This window comes from Chaetodon auriga, chromosome 12 (genome assembly GCF_051107435.1).
Source record: "Chaetodon auriga isolate fChaAug3 chromosome 12, fChaAug3.hap1, whole genome shotgun sequence".
Lineage (NCBI taxonomy): Eukaryota > Metazoa > Chordata > Actinopteri > Chaetodontiformes > Chaetodontidae > Chaetodon > Chaetodon auriga.
In genome coordinates, this window is record NC_135085.1 from 6018701 (window position 1) to 6039119 (window position 20419).

The following is a 20419-nucleotide window of genomic DNA, read 5'->3' on the forward strand; positions in this document are numbered from 1 at the left end:
ACCAGAGCCAGGCTAGCTGTTTCCCCTGCTCTAGGCTTTATGCTTTTAGCTACGTTAATCATCCGCTGGCTGCAGCTTCATATTTAGCATTCGGATACAACCAGTCTTCTCAGCTAACTGTTGGAAAGAAAAAGAATATTTCTGAAAATATTGAACTGTTCTGAATATTTGAAGTGTTGCTGTTTTAGTTTAACCTCAAGTTACCACAAATTCACTCACAAGTGAGTTATAACTGACAGTGCATGTGGGTCACACTAAAGTAAACTAAAGTAAACTGCTTTCTGTTTGTTGGACTAGATCACATGCTCCCATCATTGTCTGGTTGAGCATACATCCATACACAAGTTGTTGCACCTTTGCTCTTTTCCAGCAGACACTGGTCAGATGGTGAAATTGTGCAACTGGCCAAAAGTGATCCTGGTCAGGATGGCAAAATTGTAATTTGCACAGAAAACTGAAATGATGAAGACAAACTACAGAATAATACTTACTGTACACATGAGAGAACATCTTTAAAAAACATATGGATTTACAATGTAGGTATGTCCCCCCTCTCAAGACTAAGACTCAGACTCTTTTGCTCTATTTTTGGTTGTGAAATGGTTGTGAGCAAACAGCCACTCTCCATTTTCCTTGTCCTTTCCAAGTCCAATAATGGTCCGCATGGCCCGACTTCAAAAAACCTTAAAAGACGTCAAAATTGCTCCGTGGAATACATACATGCATATTTTGGTATGATATAGATAATTTGTATTTATTTTTAAGAAAGTTGTAATCAGCAGTGATGTGTTAACAATAAGTAGCCCTTTACCTGCTTTTTCTCTCTGCTGAAAGTTTTTACTCTGCTTTTGCAACTTTGAGCCCCGTTAGTGTGTCAGTGTGTGTGTCAATATGCTTTGGCAAGATGAGGAACAGATCAAACATTAGTGCAAGAAGCAGGCAGTCACATGGAGGAAGCAGCTAAATAATAATTAATTACAAACTTGATGTCATGATCCCACTGTGACTGTATTAATGATATCCAGGGACAGCTGTCAGACAAACAGGTATCGTTCTCCAGTTAAATCTTTTTCACAGAGATCTTTTAAGACGTCAAGATGGGAAACGTGTACTGTCCTGCTGCGGAAACAGCCCACCTGACCTCTGTTGCTCGAGACATCTGCCCTTTTCCAAACTACACACCCAATCCTCTTTTCTTCAACATGCTGTCCGTCAACTCTTCACTTCACCTGAGGAACCACTACATGGCAGTGCAGTCTTCCCTGACCCCCAAGCAGCTGGAGGACTTCACTCAGAGCCTGAGGACCACTTTTGGCAAGAAGGGCAAGGTCACTCTTGGTGGGGTGGGGGTAGTGGCCCTGTCCCTGGCTGTGCTGTTTGACACCCTTGCCAGACAGGTCAGGGGAGAGTGGGAGTCGGACTCGGGTCCTATTCCAGGTTTATTTGTCAAAGACCTGAGAGGGTACAACCCACCATATGTCAACACGGTCAGCGACTACCTGAGGCTGGTACCCTACATTGCAAACAACCCCATCAGAATGAAAGAGGAGGCAGAGAGGTAGGCACTGCAGTGTATGTTGTAGGTCAAACAAATCTGTAATCTGTTGAGTTTGAACCACGTAACCTATCTTGAAATACGTTGTGACTCACTCCCCATTCATTTTATATGGAATCATGTGACACAAACATTTTTTTGTTTACTGCCAACAACATACCACATCATGTCTGCTTTACACATAGTTGAATCAGAGTGAAATTCATGTCTGCGCATAAAGCAGCAGCAGCTTCAGTCCTCCATGCACAGGCAGCTGTAAGACTTTATTCAGATTGTAGGCAAATCAGATTTTCAAATCAGATCGTTCATGTTTTTTTTGCAAGTGATCAGATCAGATTTATGTGTCCAGACATCACCAACCTATCTGCATGTGTTGCTGCAGTAATCAAGTAGGCATGAGTAACTACATACACAGTTGACATGCCTTTCCAATGCAGATGCATGTAGTCCATCATTTCAATCCTGCTGTCATGGTGCAGAACTCCTCCATCGCACCAGACCACTGCATGTAGCGTCTCACACTTGCGTCTCCCTGGATTTGTTGTCTGCGAGTGCTGCAAAAGACCCTTTAAAATCTGATTTGAGTGACCAGAATGTCCGGTCTGAGATTCATCTGTGGAAATCCAACTGGAATCAAGCTACAAACCACCTCCAAATGTTGCATGGACCAAATTAGCAAAAATCCCATTTCATGTGTTTTTTTTTGCTGTCCAGACATTCTGAAAACATTCTGGATACAACCTGGATATGCCCAAAAATGGATCTGAGCTGGCAATCTGTACAAGAGCCCGTGAAACAATCACTGTATTTACATGTGTTCAACAGATTAGACTTGAAGTGTAAAAATAAGTTTTGGATCACAACCATGCAAACAGAAGCAAATCTGCTCTGTCAAATGCACAAGAGGAACAACTGTGTTGACAAACTGAAAAATCTCCTGTTTTGACAAGCAATATTGTGAGGCTCACCAACGTCCAGTCATTTTGAGACAGTGGTTGCCTTTGGAGTTTTGAAGGCACGGTTGATTTCAGACCAAATATTTAAGCTTCCCACATAGTTGGAAGCTAGAATTTTGAGTTATATACATTTTTAATTGTCTTTATTTGTGTGTGTGTGTGTGTGTGTGTGTGTGTGTGTGTATGTGTGTGTGTGTGTGTTTCTTACCAAGGTACTTCAAGCAGCTCCTGATTCACAAACAAACTATGGAAGAAAATGAAAACCAGAGCATTGACGACATCACAGGGGTCAACATCATGCTCGGAAAGTTATTTCTAAACCGTTTGAAGATTCACCTTCTCCGTATTACCAACTCTTCAGTTGTAGCCAATGTAGTCAAGTCTGTTAAGGCACTGAAGAAAATAAAAGGAAATCCAGTCTTGAGAGAAAGCACGACTGAAAATGGACACGATGTCATCGTCAGTCTCAACTGTGATCCAGAGGCAGCTACCAAAGATTTTTTGGCTGAAGTGCAGAAATCAAACATCACGCAAGCAGCTTTTAAACAATGTCAGCCAATCAATGGCTACATACCAAAGACATGGTTGCATTTCATTGCCAGGATAGCCTGGCAAGATGTCCACGACCGCATCAGGGACCACACTGAAAACAAACGTGGACTACTGCTAGCTCAAAGAGAAGATCTTGACCTGAAGGCCAGCGCACTCAGAGAATGGGCAGAGTAGTTCATCAGGGTCAACTGTCCAACACTTAAAAGAAATACAAACAAAAGTTGAAATAAATTACATTGCAATTAGCAGTTTGTGGCAAAAGAAATAAAAATCATAAAATTAAAAGAGAAATTAAGCAAAATCAAGAAAAAAGATAACACAAGTGGAATATTAAATGAGGGGAAGGGTTGAAATGCTGGTTGTTTATGACAGATAGGAATAACCTGACAGTATAGGAGGCAAAAGTGGCTCTTAGATTTTCTGTTAAGTACTGTCCAATTCTGTCCAAATTATGCTCTGGGAGTAACATCAGCTACTGCTCACCATGAAGGTGGCATTTGGAATGTCAGTGGTTGTGAAACTGGGTAAATGACTCATGTAATCTATGTATGTGATTTGTGTAGGGATACACTGTATGCCCAGCAGGATTTTCAGTGTGTCAATAAATATGCATTTAATTCTTTGTCATGTTCCAGTTAGGTTGAATTAGAATATTTTTGGTGAACTCTTAACCTTTCTGTTGCACCATCATCAGGTCAAACTTTTAATTTGTCTGCTACTTTGGGTTGGGACCGAATACTTGCAAAAATTAATGGCATTTCCACCACTAGCCTCAGCTGGCAGCTGTTGGCATTTGTACAGCTTAACAGAGCTGTTCACATGGCTGTAGAATCTTAATGGCTCTAGGCTGCAGTCTTGTTGTCCCAGTATTTTTTTAATGTATGAATATTTTTATGGGTGGATGCACAATTTACTTAAACTGCAAATCCAAATTATTTCTTTTAATCCATGCCACGCAACTAAAACCCACCATCAACAAATGTATATTTTTACAATAGAGATCCATACACAGACATACATGCACGAGTATACCCATAGTATTCTACACATATTTCAACGAGACGATATGTATTAACAATATCCACTTTAAAAAGTATTACAGTTTAACGTCAATCAGAGTGAAGGCAGTAAAAGAAACATTGCACTTGATGGGCTGCACAAAAAGCTTTGTGATGACTGAACACTCGAATCTTTATGTGCTGTATCTTTTGTGATTTAACATGCAAACACAGCATTAACGTACAATATACATGATGGAAGTTTCTTAGGTCTCCATTCATGACATTAAATCAGTATGGGTTTGTGGAGACATACTGTACAGAAATTAACAGAGCATTTCATTCTTTTGTTTAACAGCTATCATTGTTGAAGAAACATGACACATTTCTTCATGATCATGTGAAGAACAGCAAGAAATAGCAGTCACATTTGTCACATTCTCTTCCATTGTCTAAAAACATATTAATATGTTTGGAGGGTAAGCAATTGTGCAGAGTAAGAAGCAGACATTATGAGCTGGTACACTGACATTGCACATACTGTTCATACTGTCTGGATGTATAAATGAACAGGTATGTATGTATATAAATAACTGTTTGTATCGATTTATTTTACTTTAACTCAAGCATTCATTTTATTTATTCATTTAAATTCATTCTAAATGGTGTAAATTAGAGGAGTAGAATTTTAGATTTACACAATTTATAGAATAATCTGAAATTTTTTAGAATATATGAACATGAGACTGAAGACTTCTGGAAGTACTGTTGAAGGGTTCATTAGGTATAACAGGACGCCATCTGCATACAGTAAAAGCTTATTTTGTGGTGAAACTTATTTGCATAGCTGTGATACAAATGTTTTGTTGAATGGCAGCTGCAAGAGGTTCAATGAAAACGACAAACAGTAATGGAGAGAGTGGACATCCTTGTCTTGCGCACCGCTGCAATGTAAAGTGTCGAGAGGTGTGATTATTGGTTAAAACTGATGCAGATTTGGAGATGTAGAGACACAGACGGAACAAGTCCCCAAAGCCAAATGTCTTCATGGGAGTAAAAAGAAATGTCCAGCTGACTGTCCTGTCTGCATCCAATTACACAGTCATAGTGTAGAGGTGGTTTCTGATGGGATTCAATAGATGACGCATGAGGGTGAGTAAGTGTCTGTCCTTTCTAAATCCTGTTTGGCCTGGATGGATTAGAGTAGATGTGACTGTTTCTAATCTGTTGGCTAGTGCTTTACTAACTTTCTAATTACTTTTAGGTCGCAATTAATCAGGCTTACAGTACAGGTCTGTAGGTGAGGGTTGGTTCTTTGTCAGGTTTGAGTAAAACTGAAATAAGAGCTGTGTTGACGTGTGAGTTTGACTCCTGGTGATTTGTTTACAGAATTTTATTGGGTAGCCATCAGAACCTGAGTTACTCTGAGGTTATGTGTTGGTCTAATATGGCTGCTTGTTCTTTGGATAATTTGGAAGTTCAGTGTTATCAAGGAAAGAGTGGGTGCTGGAGATACTAGATGCACTGTCTGAACGCTGGAGTCTCTGACAGCAGTCATAAAAACTTGTGTTTATGTCTTCTATGTTGTATATTAGATTTCCCCATGTGTCTCAAATCACTGTAATGAGTGATTTTTCTTTGTCTTTTCAGCTGATTAGTGAGAAAATGATCAGTTTTTTAATTCAATCTTGTTGTTGAGGAAGTGGTCTGGTGATGTATGATATTCTCAAGCTGTGTTTTAATTTTCTGTATTTCATTTTGAGTGTGTTGGGGGTGTAGATGTTTCAATTGAGAAAAAAAAAACAGGGTGGCTGTAAAGTTGATGGCCTATTTGATGTGTTTGAAAAGGCAAAAAATTTGTGCAAGTCTCGCGAGATAAGAGGAGGCTTACCTGTGCTTAATGAAGAGTAATGTCAGTCAAGGTCATGCTTTTTGTAAAAGATGCCACAAGACTTCAGCATATCACATGAAGGGAAAGGGAACAAATCTAACAAGGGTAAGTGCATCCAAGAGGTGCAGAAACACGCTCCACCATTGACTGTATTTAAACCATCTCTGCCATCCATTTTCACCATCGCTCTCTCCTACCAATTATCTCTCTTGCCAGTAGCCTCTCTCACAGTCGCAGCTGTTTCATAATGTGTGAGTGATGTGCACACATCCTAGTGGTACTGAAACACAACATTTGGTGGTGGTAGTTATGACTGCAGAGCAAGATTTAACATACAAAACACAGATTAGCTTCTAAAATATGATGCATTTCTTTGGGTTTAACTATCAAACAGCATATACAGTAATTAAGTACTAAATAGTATTATTATAAATTAAGTCATTAAGATCAGCCATATACTTAAAATGCTGCTTACACATAAATGCATAATCCACTCACCTAATAGTAAACAGCAATGTAACACTGACAGGTGCTGCATAATGAGAACTTCTGTTTGGATACTTTAAGCGCATTCTGCTGAAAACTTTTCCTTGACTTCAGCTGCATTTTGACCACTGGAACACAACCACTGTGCACACAGTCCAAACGGATTAAAATGCATTCTTGATTGACTTCAAACCTGAACAATAATTTTTTAAAAAAATAGATACATTTCCAAAAAAAAAAAAAAAAATGGCAGCAACATTATGAAATAAATAAATAAATCTGCATTGCGAAAATATTTGATTTTATTGACTTGCAGCTTTGACAAGTGATGCTGATTGTGTTGCTCCCTGCAGGATGAACTTAGACACTAAATCACTGAATGATACGCACAGAAGCACGCACACACTCACTCACTCACTCACACACACACACACACACACACACACACACACACACACACACACACACACACACACTCATGCACGCACACATGCACACGCGGGGCCGTTGTCAGTCGCATCGGCCCATGCAGGCGCAGCTTTGTCAATGAGCGTATATCTTCTGAGAGGATTAATGCAGCCTAAAGGTGGAGAGAAAATTGTGAAGGTTTGTGGCGGACGGGAGTGTAATCCTTTGAGCTCTCGGGGAGACAGAGACACAGGGATGGAAATGTCGAAGTCTCTGCTCTCGGATTTGGCGCATTTTTTGAGGAACTGATGGGCTGAAGAACATTTTTTCCCCCCATCATGGGACGTTTAGTCAAGTCTGTTTAATGGCAACATCTGAGACAGAGCTTCTCATCCTCAGGGAACAGAAATGGTGCACAAACTTCTGCTGCCCATCGGTAAGTTCTCAGCTGTAAACGTGTTTCATATCAGAGTCGGTCTGTGAACACATCAGATATGATTCCTTTCAGAGAAAAATCATCATTGGCCATAGGTGTGTAATCCTGTGTGGTGTATTTATGACGTGCTTCTCTCTTCTGTTAAAAGTAAGCATCCCAGAAATATTTTATGCTGTGTTTTTGTGTATTATCATTATAGTTTCAGGACTATTCTTTTAAAGTTTAATGAGATTTATGACTTTTTTTTTTAAATCACCCTCTTCAATCTCTCCTCATCTCTCAGCTGTAGCAGCAAGTCTCATCACACCTGAGCTGTCTGCCACATCCACCAAAACAAAAAGTCAAGGTATCATATCACCTCCTGAGACACTGATTCTAGCTCTATTTTCTGTTACAGTCCATCAAGATAAGAACATGCTAATAAGTAATACACATTTTTTTTTTTTTTTTTTTTTTGGATTGCATGATTTGATTTTGAGAACCAAACCACGAACCAAATCAAACAGTGTTGTAGGGCGCACCTTGAAACTCAAAATGACCAAAACTGATAAAACCAACTTAATTTAACTGCACAGTTAAATTCCAACCTCAAGAAAGTTTGAGTATTTTTAAAGAAAAGACAAATGCAAACAGCTGTCTAACTTTCACCTGCCTGTCTGTCTGTGCACTGTCTACTGTCAGTAAAGAACAACTCAGGTGTGATACCAGCTGATCAGTGTGGGACCTGGGTAAAGGAGCCTGAGGGAGGGTATTTCACCTCACCCAACTACCCAGAGAAATACCCGCCTGAGAGGGAATGTGTCTACATTATAGAAGGTGAGGCTTTCATGCATTACTTTTTTGCCTCTCACTCATCCTCCTCCGCTCCTTCCTCATCTTCTCTCAACCTCTCATCCTCCCCCAGCCTCTCCCCGGCAGTGCATCGACTTATTCTTTGATGACAAGTACTCCATAGAGCCGTCCTGGGAGTGCAAGTTCGACCACATTGAGGTCCGCGATGGGCCCTTTGGTTTCTCGCCCCTCATTGGTCGCTACTGTGGGCAGGAAAGCCCGGCATACGTCCGCTCCAGTGGGAGGTACCTGTACATCAAGTTTGTGGCCGATGGTGAATTGGAGGCCATCGGTTTCTCTGCCCGGTATAACTTCACACAAGGTGAGGGATTACAAAGTAATCTGAATGAGGGGGCTGTATTTCGGCCTTAAAGCTGCACTTTATTTACTAAAAGTGGATCAAATGATGATGTGTAAAGTGATGGTTGCTCGTCATGATGAAAATAGGCAACTGTATGATGTCATGCTTGCCAAAAAAAGTGGTCAAAAAATCAATTATTGCTGCTTTAAGTCTTACCAAACTGTTCTACATGCCCGCAATAAACAAAAGTTTAGCATAAGCTAACCCTAACCTGCCAAAGCAGTCGTACTTTTGGAAAATGTGCATCCAGTTTGTTATGTTGTCACATAATCCAATTTATGGAGGAGCATAATGTTCAATATGACCAGTATTTGTTCAGACCCTGTAATGCAGTTTGAGTCGTTTGACAGACTGGAGCCTGATAATCACACTGACATGCTATTTCATTTTCACACAATTAATCTGTGTGAATTATGAAGAATAAAGAACAAATAATGAATCATTCCCACTGATTTTATGTATCTGAATTGCTGAAAAAGTCTGAGATGTGGCTGGCAGTTCAGTAAGTAATTGACACCTCTCTTAAAGCTTCATCAAAAACTGGACATTGTAACTTTCATGAAGGTATTAGACGGCATTTGTTTGAGCTAGGTGTACTTTAGTAAACTAGTAACTGAGTAAGTCAGCTTATAATTGTGGTTTAGTCTGATTTTAGCTTCTTGGAAAATGAGGCTTCTATGGGTAACATGCAGACACACTTAAACTCCCCTCACCTACGCGTATACCCTGCATCAGAGCTTGGCCCAGCACAAGTCCAAATGCTTCGTCCATGACCTCTGGAATATCATAAAGAAGTGTGTTAATTTTTTACGCCTCCCATCAGAAGGACGACATCAGTCTGTCCAAACCTGTGACGAATCATAGGTGAAGAAGAAATCTGCTTCATGAGGTCACAGCGCTGTGGTTAAGGATTGGTTGGGAACAGGCACAAAAATGACTTGTTTGGGTTCGGAGAAAGATCATTGTTCAAAGGAGTAATCAAAATCATGGATGCATCACGGTTTTGGTTAAAATGACTTTGTTACGGTCAGGGGAGTTTTGTTGTCATGGTAACAATAACAAACACCTGGTTAAGGTTAGAGAACGACTGTGGTCACGTTTAAAAAAATTAGCATTGCATAACCATATGTGGTTTTGGACACTTTGGAAAAGACTGACTGGTACTTCTTGGAGGAGGACAGTCTCTCCAGCCAGTTCCTTTTGAGAGTGTGGCGAAAGAAGTGGAAAATAAAAATAACTGACTTTTTTTCACGTAATTTAGCATTCCTGCTATATTGTTGCTCTTGTATCATACCAGCTGCAGCTCTGTCTGGCTGGGGGCGTTGATGTCTAGAGTATTACTACGGCCCTAAGCCTTCGACTCCTTGGCACGCTCTCAAACTCCCTCAGCCTGCTGTGAGTTTGGCATTGTTGGCTGCCCCATCCCAAAACTGGCCACCTCTTTTACACGGTCCCTGCGCTTCTGTCTTTGCCACATCTGCCTGATCACACATTAGCATGCACACTGGACACTTGTCTTACCAGTGCCATAATGTAATTGACTTGATTAAGGTAGACATCAAAGGATGTGGTGCAGTGCACAGTACATGCTGATTTTTAATTGTGTATGTGATGTCAAAAAGTTGCATATTGAAACTTTAATAGTGGTCTGGTGGCATGCTGCTGGGAATGTACTCTCATTTCCATTGGTAGTGCAGGCACACCAGCTGCAGCTGACAAGGGAAGAGGAGGGGAGCGTTTATTCAAACACACAGAAGCACACGCACACACACACACACACACACACACACACACACACACACACACACACACACACGCATGCACTTGTTCCCTCTGTCACACACACACCAGTTAATGAAAGCTTGTCTTCAGGGGAATACAGCTTGTCAGCGCTGAGCCGCAGTAGCAGCTTAAGGGAGTCCGAGGCAGAGGCTTTATTAACAGAAGATTTTATAGGCCACCTACACAGACGAGGAGCAAAGATTAATCTGCATCCCTCTGTCCATCCAGCCGTCCCGCTATGTTTCTTTCTTTCTCTTCTAACATGATTGAGCCTCTGTATATTATCTCTATATTCCGCAAGGGATGTTCCACTTTTAGACTACAGTCCTGTGAGTCTATCCCACGCACCCTACTTTTAAGTTGCTTGGGGGGGGCTGAGGTTGTCTGTGCATGTTGGGGCTCAGCGCTATTTTTTCTTTTGAGAACATCAGACACAATTTCTGTATTATTTCAAAGTATGGTCACGTCACCTTCCAGAGTAAACGACTTACTAAGCATACTTAAGTGTTTAGAAACTGAAACACTTAAGCAAGCACTTTCTCCCAAAACATGAACTGTCCATGTCAGAAGATACTTCAGGAGAGGAGAGGCTGTTTTTCATCTGTTTCCATCACATGTAATGAGTCTCCCATGCCAAATGCTAATCTTCTGTCTAATTCTACTCATCACTGGTGGCAGGACAGAATTAATTCACCCACATGCTCACATGCTAAGATACATTTAAAAAATGCACAGTGATTTGACTGAGACTTGAACCTCAAAGCATTTCTATTTAAACATCTTATAGCCCTACAGGGATGATATATAATTTACTTTTCTGTGGATTTTTTTATGCAGTTGTGAGCAATGTGAAAGAGCATGAGCACGTTCAGACTATTTGCACTCCAGAAAAATGACTCACACATGAGCATGAGATAATACACTGACTGCACATTGATATGCTGTGCATACAAAATACATCAACATTTCATCTTTTTGGTCATTAGAGGCTCAGCAGATTCCAGCTAAATGCACTCAGGTTCTATTGATGACACATTGTGCAGCTGCTAGACCTACACAGTGCTAACATTGCTCAGCAGAGAATCCATTTTTATTGCCCGAGCGTAATTTCTGAATTATTTAATCATTTAATTTAGCAGAACCTAAGGTGCCCAGTGGAGTTTTCTTCTAAACAAGCAACAGTTATGTTTACATTCAGTGCACGAGGCAAAAAGAACTGGGACCCACTCATAAAAAAACTGCTCCATAGCACCACTAGAGGTTATAATAATCTGCAGCATAGCTTTAATGTCCGATTTTCAAGCACTAACTCTTTGCTTTAGTAGTGTAAGCAGACACTGAGCGCCTGAACGTACATTTTTTTCTTGATGTTTGTGCTTCTACCAGGTGTTATCTAGTTGAATGGTTTCTTTTTTTTTGTATGTTTTAATGGGGATCGTCCAGCGATTGTATCAGGGTGGCCATGCATTTGAATATCATTAGGAGAGGATTTACATAAACCATCCTATGTCTTGCCTTCATCGGATCATTACATTTTTTCCTTCATATTAGGCATAAAGCCTCTGGAAATGCATTGCTGCAACATACACACACACACATGCATGCACACACACACACACAGGAATGAATGTGAATAATCTGGACAGGCCTGATGCAGAAAGAGGTCCATATTGATTTGCACCTCAGTGGAATCCATCACCTGCTCTTCTTACGTCTGGGACTTGGTTTGGTGTCACTTGTATTTGTTGCATTATTTCCTATTTTATTGAGTTGCACTGAAGGATGGGGTTTTCCCTCACGCCTCAAGCTGGATACTTAAAAGAGAATTTTGACAAACAAAAAAGAAGTGACATTTTGATCACCAGGTCGTCATTGCTGGGGCCTAATCTGTCCCGAACTAAGCTGGTAAATCAGGATTTATAATCCACCTAGCAAGTAGATTCATCAGCACAAAGGTTTAGAACACAATTTCTCTTCCCTGTCTGATAGTAACTGCGTGTTTGTCTTCTTTGATGAAGGGCATTGGGATTTCAGGGGAGTTTAAAAGAGGGCAGAGGGAATGTGCTAGGACATAGATTATGTAAGGCTTGGCCAGCTGTGTTTTTATTTTGTTTTTCAGCACCGTATGGATTTAATATTATCATCTTTGTTTTTATTTAAATCTTTTTTGTTTTTTCCCTTTGGCTTGGATTTTGTTTTAATCTCTCAATCATTTGTTCCACTGAATATGAGCACTTCTAATACTTCAGATAAGTTTTAGATATGTTCTCCACCAATCAAAAGTGTCTGTAGTGCTCACCATATAAAAACTAAAGATCAGCAATTCTAGGATCACTATTTGGCCATGAAACACCATTATACACGGAGCAGTTTGAAACAACATCAAGGTTAAAATCAGTTTAAACACATCAACACATTCTGAGCTTATCTGCATGAACAATGTGAAATGCATTTGTGTTCCTGGTATGTAGAATATGTGGCTCCTAATTGTGGAAAGACTTGAGAAAATGGCACAAAGACTTGTTTGTTTATAACATTATCATGCTCTGCGCTTAGATCGTGAGTTTAAAGAACATGGGGAACTGCCAGCTCTGCCATGTGAGTATTCAATGTATGTTATTTTGTCACCATATAATAATGCAGATACTTGTGAGCATAACTGTTGCGCCAAAATATCGCCATCCACAGTTTGTGACTTTGAGCTGAGCGGTCCTGAAGGCTTTGTAGAGTCCACCCAGATAGCCGGAGAGACCCAGGCGCTGCCGACTGAGGCTGTGGACTGCAGGTGGTACATCAAGGCTCCACCGAGAGCGAGGGTCTGTACATGTCAAACTGTTTGTTGTGTGGTGGTGGTGTTACATGTAGCTCTTTGTCAGATGAGGTTAGAACTTTTTTGTGTATAAAATAAATCTGATCTGACATCAGGAGGCTGGATCACAACTCACTATGCAATAAAGCTATCCTTCTCACAACAGTCTCACATGATGCTGAAGCACTAACACTGAGCTTCCAAGCTAAAATACACACACATTTGTTATAGCTAGCTAACTACATTTCACCTGCAGTACATGCATCTTATTTTTAATGTGCTTGTGGAGATTAGGAGATTCTCAGTGTTAATCAGGAGGCTCAGTAAACACCATCATGTAAGTGTCATCTATTTCACACTTTGGTATTAAACGGGTTAAAAGAGGGGCCAGATCTGGCCAGATGTTGGTGCAAGAAGCTGCCTCTTGAATTATACTCTGTCATCATCCTGCTTTTTTGCTCACTTGCATTACTTGTAATGTGTTACTACCAACTCCTGCAGCAGGACTTGAAGTCGTCAAAGCCTGATTCTCCTCAACCTTGTACCCACAGATCTACATGCGTTTCCTGGAGTACGAGATGCACAACTCGAACGAGTGCAAGCGAAACTTTGTTGCCATCTACGACGGCAGCAGTTCAGTCGAGCACCTGAAGAATAAGTTCTGCTCCACGGTGGCCAACGATGTCATGCTGGTGTCCTCTGTGGGCGTAGTGAGACTGTGGGCAGATGAGGGAAGCAGGAAAAGCAAATTCAGGATCCTCTTCACAACCTTCCATGAACGTGAGTGAATCTCTGTCAGTTCCTTTTAGCTTCTCATTTATCAACGTGTACAACGGCTGCAGTGACTCTTGCTTTTTGTTTTCCAGCTCCATGTGAAGGAGACACTTTCTTTTGCCATAGCAACATGTGCATCAACCACACCTTGGTCTGTAACGGTATCCAGAACTGTGTTTACCCATGGGATGAGAATCACTGCAAAGGTATGCAGAGACAAGGGCTGAGAAACTCACACCAGGCCGTGGCTGAATATGATGTTATTCTTCTCTGTGTTATCCAGAGAAAAGGAAAGCGAGTATCCTGGACACGCTGGATAACACTAACCTCACCATCATTGGAGTAACCTGTGGCCTGGTTGTCATCCTGCTCATCATCTCCGTCATCATCCAGATCAAACAACCTCGCAAGAAATACATCATCCGCAGGTGAGGGCTTTACACGCTTTAGTGATGGATGGAATCTGCATTCCCTTTAGTTCTTAGAGCTTTTTAGTCTCTTTTAACTTATTGTTTTGACTTGCTTGCTACACTCTCATCAGCCTCCTTTCCAGCTGCAGCAAGCAGCTATTTTCAGCAAAAAGCTCTGATAAATCCCCCATCCACCACCCAAGAGCAGTCAGAAACCAGCTGGTGAATATAGTTGAGCATTAAAGAGCTTACTTGCAAGATATTTCCATCAGAAGTTAATAGAAACCAAACTACCAGCAGAAAGACAGTGAATAAAGTGGCTCCAAATAAATGCTAATGTTGCTTCATGTCTGCTGGATTTGAATTTTCTGCTAACAAGTTTAGCTCATGTTTAAGTCAATATAGTATTTTTAACTACTTTTACGGCCCCAGTGTATCAAACTTGCGGATAAGGACTTGACCTGAACCTACTGGTGCCAGTGTAACCAGTTCATATTTGGGTAAATGCAACATGGTCCTCCACATCTAAAGGGCCGATGCATGTGGTTGATATTGAGTAAATTATTTAGTTAAATGAATATTATTCATTCAACACCTTTTTGAGTCTGAAAAATATCAACAGAAATGATTTCTTCAGGGATTTGAAAGCCTTCTTGTTCAACAAGCTGAAATTTTGCTGGATTTAATTAAATGCTGTTGAACTCAAACCCTAATCAGGATACCCATACCCAAAAGGTTTGTCAGATTATACATTTGGAAAGTTTTGAGTGCAGAAAGAAATTCAAATGTTCTGTGTAGAAGTACACGAATCACAGGCCTGCTGGCTCAAACCGCACATTAAAACCAAGGCACAATAAATACGGGACTGTTTTTGTTGTTTTTGTACTGTTTATTCATATACATGAGGATATTCACATGTCTTACAGTGTCTGAACATACTGTCTGCTTTTTTGTGTCTGCATCATGTTGGTGTTTGTTTGTGTGTGTGTGTGTGTCTTCTTTGCTCTGCTCATACACAGAGATGACTTTGACCCTGCCCTCCTCCACCCTGGTTTTGAGCCTCCTCACTACGAGCTCTGCACGCTGCGTCGCGCCCCATCCGGTGACCTGACTGATGCCGCCCTGGCCGAAGACTTTGAGAAGTTCCACAAGCTCCGCCGTTCCTCCTCCAAATGCATCCGCGACCACCACTGTGGCTCTCAGCAAGGGAGCGTGCACGGCAGTGTGCACGGCAGCCGCAGCAACCTGAGCATGAGGGACGCTACCATCGCGGGCGACGGGGGAGCTCTTGTGCCGCCGCTGCCGCCAGCGATGGTGAGCCAGCAGTCGCCGCGCCTGTCCCACCACACCACACCAGCAGGTCGAAGGAGCATCCTGGTGATGAAGCATAGCTATTCTCAGGATGGGGCAGAGGGGTACAGGGCCGAGGAGGAGGATGATTTGATGATGGATGATGGTCCCACCACCAGCCAGCACCACATGCACCACCATCAGATCCACCATGGCATGGCAGGGCTGGACCACACTGTCCACCGTACACTGTCTAATGACTTTTGATGTAAGACACCATGGAAATAAGAAAATGGTAAAAACAATAATCACCTCAGTTCTTTGTGTTGACTTTTTAACTCCCTTTAAGTTGCATTTCTATTTATACAACTTAAGTTTATTGGTCTAATGTGACAAATTTAAATGGAGCTTCTACATTGTAACAAAGTGAACTGGAGTTTGTGAAGCATATACTAGTATTTATAATAAAAAAGATCCCTCCACCAAAGAGTTTAGCAGCAACTGTTGTACATCTTGAATATTACTGCTGTGGCAATGAGACTGTGCACTGGAGAGGGAGGGAAATAAACTGTTAGGGTTTGACAGGAATGGATCAAAGAAGGATTTACGTCCACAAAAACTGAGATAATTGAATTCCCACCCATTCCAATTGATCACAGTTCCTTTTTTCCTTTTTTTTGTTCTTTGTTTGGCTTGAAGTCCCAACTCCAGAATATAAGTATGACTGTGTTATATTTGAGATTATCTTATGACTGACTGGTGCATTGTGGCGTCTCCTATATGTTTGGACATTATTGCATCCCCAGAGCAAGAAAAATGTCACAATTTTTAGGGTAGGTGTTTTTGTGTTGAGCACTCACTGGCTCAGAATCAAGTAGGAAAAAACATTGAACCAGATATTAACAAGGACAGGATATAATGGAAACATATGAGTCATCCCAGTGAAGTGGTATGACACACAAGGTGGGCACACAAAGATGCTTCATGCAAGATATGATACCCAGTGGGCTTGAAACTTAGATTTTCTGATGCAAAATGAATACATTATTTAATTATTTGTTTTATTTGTTTGGGAGTATTTGTTGATGTTTATTTATGTGTCAGTTTTTCGGTTTGTCCCGCTTTTTCTGACTAATTTATTTATTATATGATTGTCTCTATTTATTTTTTTCATTAAATATCTGCTTTTTCCTTTACTCCGCATGGCACCGTGGCATTGTCATTCAATGTGTGACTGCGTTTTTTATTTGTCTTTGTTTTCTTTATTTACTTGTGTCACTGACCTGGGAACGAAGGCAGAGCGGAACCCGTGTTAGCTTGTGGTTATCATCCGTACGGACTTGTAACAGCGCTGCACAGGTCATCTTTCAGGGCTCATGAATGGTAAAGTTTCAGGACCGTCACTGTGTCAGTGGCTGATTATTGGGTTTATTAAGATTCGTTCTTCACTTTTGGCTGAGCAGTGAGTATAACGAGCATGTCCTGTTTGATTAGCATCTTATTTTAAACATGACATTTATCTTGGGCAGCTAGCTTAGCCAGCTAACCTTTAGCAGGGTCCCAGCTGCCATTCGTGCCGTTGAAGTTCAGTTACCGTTTCCGTTTAGAGCTAGCGTCATGCCGCAAGAGGAGTTCTTCCTCGAGTCACCGGCAGGGCAGTTTAAAGACAATGTCAAGGAAACGAAGAGCAGAAGCCGACTCGGTCTCATCGTCACGGGGGTCCTGGGGGGGTCGCTGGTCGCCCTGTACGCAGTGGCTGCTCCGTTTGTCTCTCCCGCGCTGAGAAAAGTCTGCCTCCCGTTTGTCCCAGCGACCACAGCTCAGGTGGAGAATGTCCTCAGGGCGCTGCGAGCCAGATCAGGGACACTGGTGGACATCGGGAGCGGAGATGGAAGAATAGTAAGTGCTGAGTGTTGAAGGCATAGAAGTGATTTTGCCCACGATAAACAGAAACACTGCTCCAGATGATGCTCATTACACTGACCTGACTGAGTCAATGTGCCTGTGGTTCATCACATTTCCTCCCCACCTGCTTCACGTCACACACACATTATTCCTCTTTGCAGTTTGTATTTCTAATAGAGTACTTTCAGTCTCACATCGTTTTGGCCAAGTAGAGAGGTTGATCTCCTCAGAGGACTAAAACAAACCCGGGATCCCTGAGGAAGAATAATAACAATAAACTTTATTTGTATATTACCTGTCACACAGGAAATGCAGCTCAAAGTGAGAAAGAAAGCTCAAGAAAGAAATCACATGCACCAAGTGAGTTCACATAGAAAAAACAAAATGGACATAAAAACAGATAAAAAAATAAATAAATGTGAAATAAGATGGAGACAAGGATGGAAATAAAAATAAAGGCAAAGCATGAAACCACACAATAAAATATTAGAAGCTAGGTAAAAATAGAGTAGAAGAAGGATAAAAATCTGAAGTCTATCAGGACAAAGCTCTGAAAGAGCTCTTCGTCTGCTGTCTCTGCGCTTCTCAGACACAACAGAATCTTTTTCCTCCTCTACAGATACTCATTCACCACAGGTCTCAATTACACTGAAGCAGGCATTTCACAGCTGCCTTCTTGTGAATGTAATCTCATTGTGGGTCTTTATCTGCTCACGGTACATTCACAAGTCTTTATTCAGTTAGAGTAAGGGTCAAAATATAGATAAGGACAAAGCATCATATCACAGCATAAAATCAAATAAAAATACAACATTTTAAAAGAAGAGCAGCAGTGTAAGCACAATGCAAAGCCCAGAAGTTTCAGACCTATATCAGTAAACAGTAATTAAATCAGCTTGAAATAAAGGCGTGAATCAGTTTTTCAGCATCTGTTTGATTTAAAAATGGTCATACTTTAGCTCTAAAGTGGAAAATTTTTATCACCTTGTCGCCACCTTGTGGGACTTGAATAAAGTTTTAGCACAGTTTTTACTGTTACTGAACTACCATCAAAAGCCAGCTTCGAGAGTTAATGTTGCAGAAGCATTTCTTTACATTATACATTACTGTTACTGCAGGTTCCTGTCACTTTATTTGACCTTTGAACAAATGTGACCTGTCCTTGACGTATAACTCTCCATCTTTTTCCCCTCACCTCTTGCAGAAAGTTCTCTCAAAAATACATTGTCCGGTTAGTGTTTTGCTGTTTTCACATAGCAATCCATGGCAGCTTTGTGTGTCTTAAAAGGCACCACTTCCATAAATTCAGACTTCACCAGAGGGAAAACCAAAGGACCCAAACATGTCAGTCCCCACTGATCTAACTGATATCTATGAGATGTGCAGCAGAAATACCACAGAAAGGAACTCTCAGAAGTATTCCCTCACTTGCTCACTGGCAGCCACCTGCTGCTACAGATTCTAAACATCACTGCTGATGTATTGAATCTCCCTTGGGCTCCTTTCTCTTGCAGGTGATAGCAGCAGCCAAGCATGGATTTCAAGCATCGGGCTTTGAACTGAACCCCTGGCTGGTCTGGTACTCTCGCTACAAGGCCTGGAGAGAGGGAGTCCACCGCTCCACCTCCTTCCACATCTCTGACTTGTGGAAGGTCAGTCATACATGATTAGTACAGTAAAGTATGTAGTGACATTTGCTTTGCCATAGCAGTTAATATCTTCCTTTTGTTACAGCTGTGTGGTGTCAGTGTAAGAAAATGGAGCTGTTAAACATGCCACTCCTAACATTTCTGATTCTTTTGCCAGGTCAGTTTTGCTCAGTACTCCAATGTTGTCATTTTTGGAGTCCCTCAAATGGTGAGTTCTTCTGTTTGTCCTACAGCAATTTTAGCAGCATTTCTTTCACTATAAATCAAACATAATCAGCTGTTCAAAGCTTCTGCTTGGTAGAGAACTGAAGACCTCCATTATCATCATCACCTGAAAGTTCTAAATCTGATTTCAACAATTAAGTTTTCACAATCCCAGAGTATCTGACATTTGTGGTTGTTGCTGTCTGTGTCTGCAGATGGACCAGCTGGAGCTGAAGCTGGCAAGCGAGTTACCGAGCACAGCCAAGGTGGTGGCCTGCCGCTTTCCCTTCCCGACTTGGGTCCCTGAACATATCGCTGGGGAGGGCATAGACACTGTGTGGGTGTACGATGCCAAGACGTTTAAAGCACACATGCAAAGTGGAATGACAAGGAAGACGACACCAGAACATGGGGACTCACCAGACTCACACACATGAATGCTAACACTGAGATCTTGTTAAGTTGCCATCATTTGTTGCAATCCTGGGATAATCTTTTATTCATGCAATTTGTATTCCTTTTCCTACACCAGTGGATCTGAGATGGCTGGGAAAGACTGATCGTTTGATGATGTTTTTTAAAATGTGGACTCAATGGAAAGTCTATGTACATCACTGCCCAAGTTTGAGATTGGGCATGAAAAAAGTAGTTCAAAGAAACTGATTTACTCTGGCAGACCCTGATGAGTGGTTGCACTCTTGTTAAAGTCAGTTTGTTCCATTGATCACAGCACACTTGTGCCTAACGTGGGCTGAATGATCAAACAATTATTTTACATCTGATTCTTGTGTGATGCTCCAGACTAGACCAGAGAACGAAGTGGTGATGACACGAGACAATTTGTTTTCTAATGGGGAAAAGTGGTGCTCACCATCAAGGACCACATAACTTGATAATGTGCAGAAGTGTGCAGTGCACATTGAATTGTTTACCCATGTATGAATTGTGTCATCCTTTCCTGACAGACAGAGGAGTTGCAAAGTGACTGTAAAATGTAGCCAGCCCTCTGACAAAAGATTATCGACCACATTATTTTGTGTGGTATCTACAGAAAACTGCACTGTGTCCTATTTTTAGGTTTGTGTATTCAATAAAATCAACGTGCACTTGTCAAGCTGGGTG

At 41.3% G+C, this 20419-nt stretch overlaps 2 protein-coding genes across 2 annotated transcripts; both read left to right on the plus strand.

The window, feature by feature from the left end:
- The first annotated feature begins 6944 nt into the window (after nucleotides 1–6944).
- LOC143329765 (neuropilin and tolloid-like protein 1) lies at nucleotides 6945–16023 on the plus strand. Its single transcript, XM_076745807.1, has 10 exons — nucleotides 6945–7282; nucleotides 7566–7628; nucleotides 7964–8098; nucleotides 8187–8435; nucleotides 12813–12854; nucleotides 12945–13072; nucleotides 13617–13845; nucleotides 13932–14045; nucleotides 14123–14267; nucleotides 15269–16023. Exons 1-10 carry the CDS (start codon nucleotides 7255–7257, stop codon nucleotides 15804–15806), a joined length of 1671 nt encoding a protein of 556 aa, XP_076601922.1. The 5' UTR covers nucleotides 6945–7254; the 3' UTR covers nucleotides 15807–16023.
- An 869-nt stretch (nucleotides 16024–16892) lies between these two features.
- On the plus strand, nucleotides 16893–20409 carry atpsckmt (fATP synthase c subunit lysine N-methyltransferase). Its single transcript, XM_076745808.1, has 4 exons — nucleotides 16893–17438; nucleotides 18959–19096; nucleotides 19251–19301; nucleotides 19513–20409. The coding sequence occupies exons 1-4, from the start codon at nucleotides 17157–17159 to the stop codon at nucleotides 19732–19734; spliced, it is 693 nt and encodes a 230-aa protein (XP_076601923.1). The 5' UTR covers nucleotides 16893–17156; the 3' UTR covers nucleotides 19735–20409.
- The last annotated feature ends 10 nt before the right edge of the window (nucleotides 20410–20419 follow it).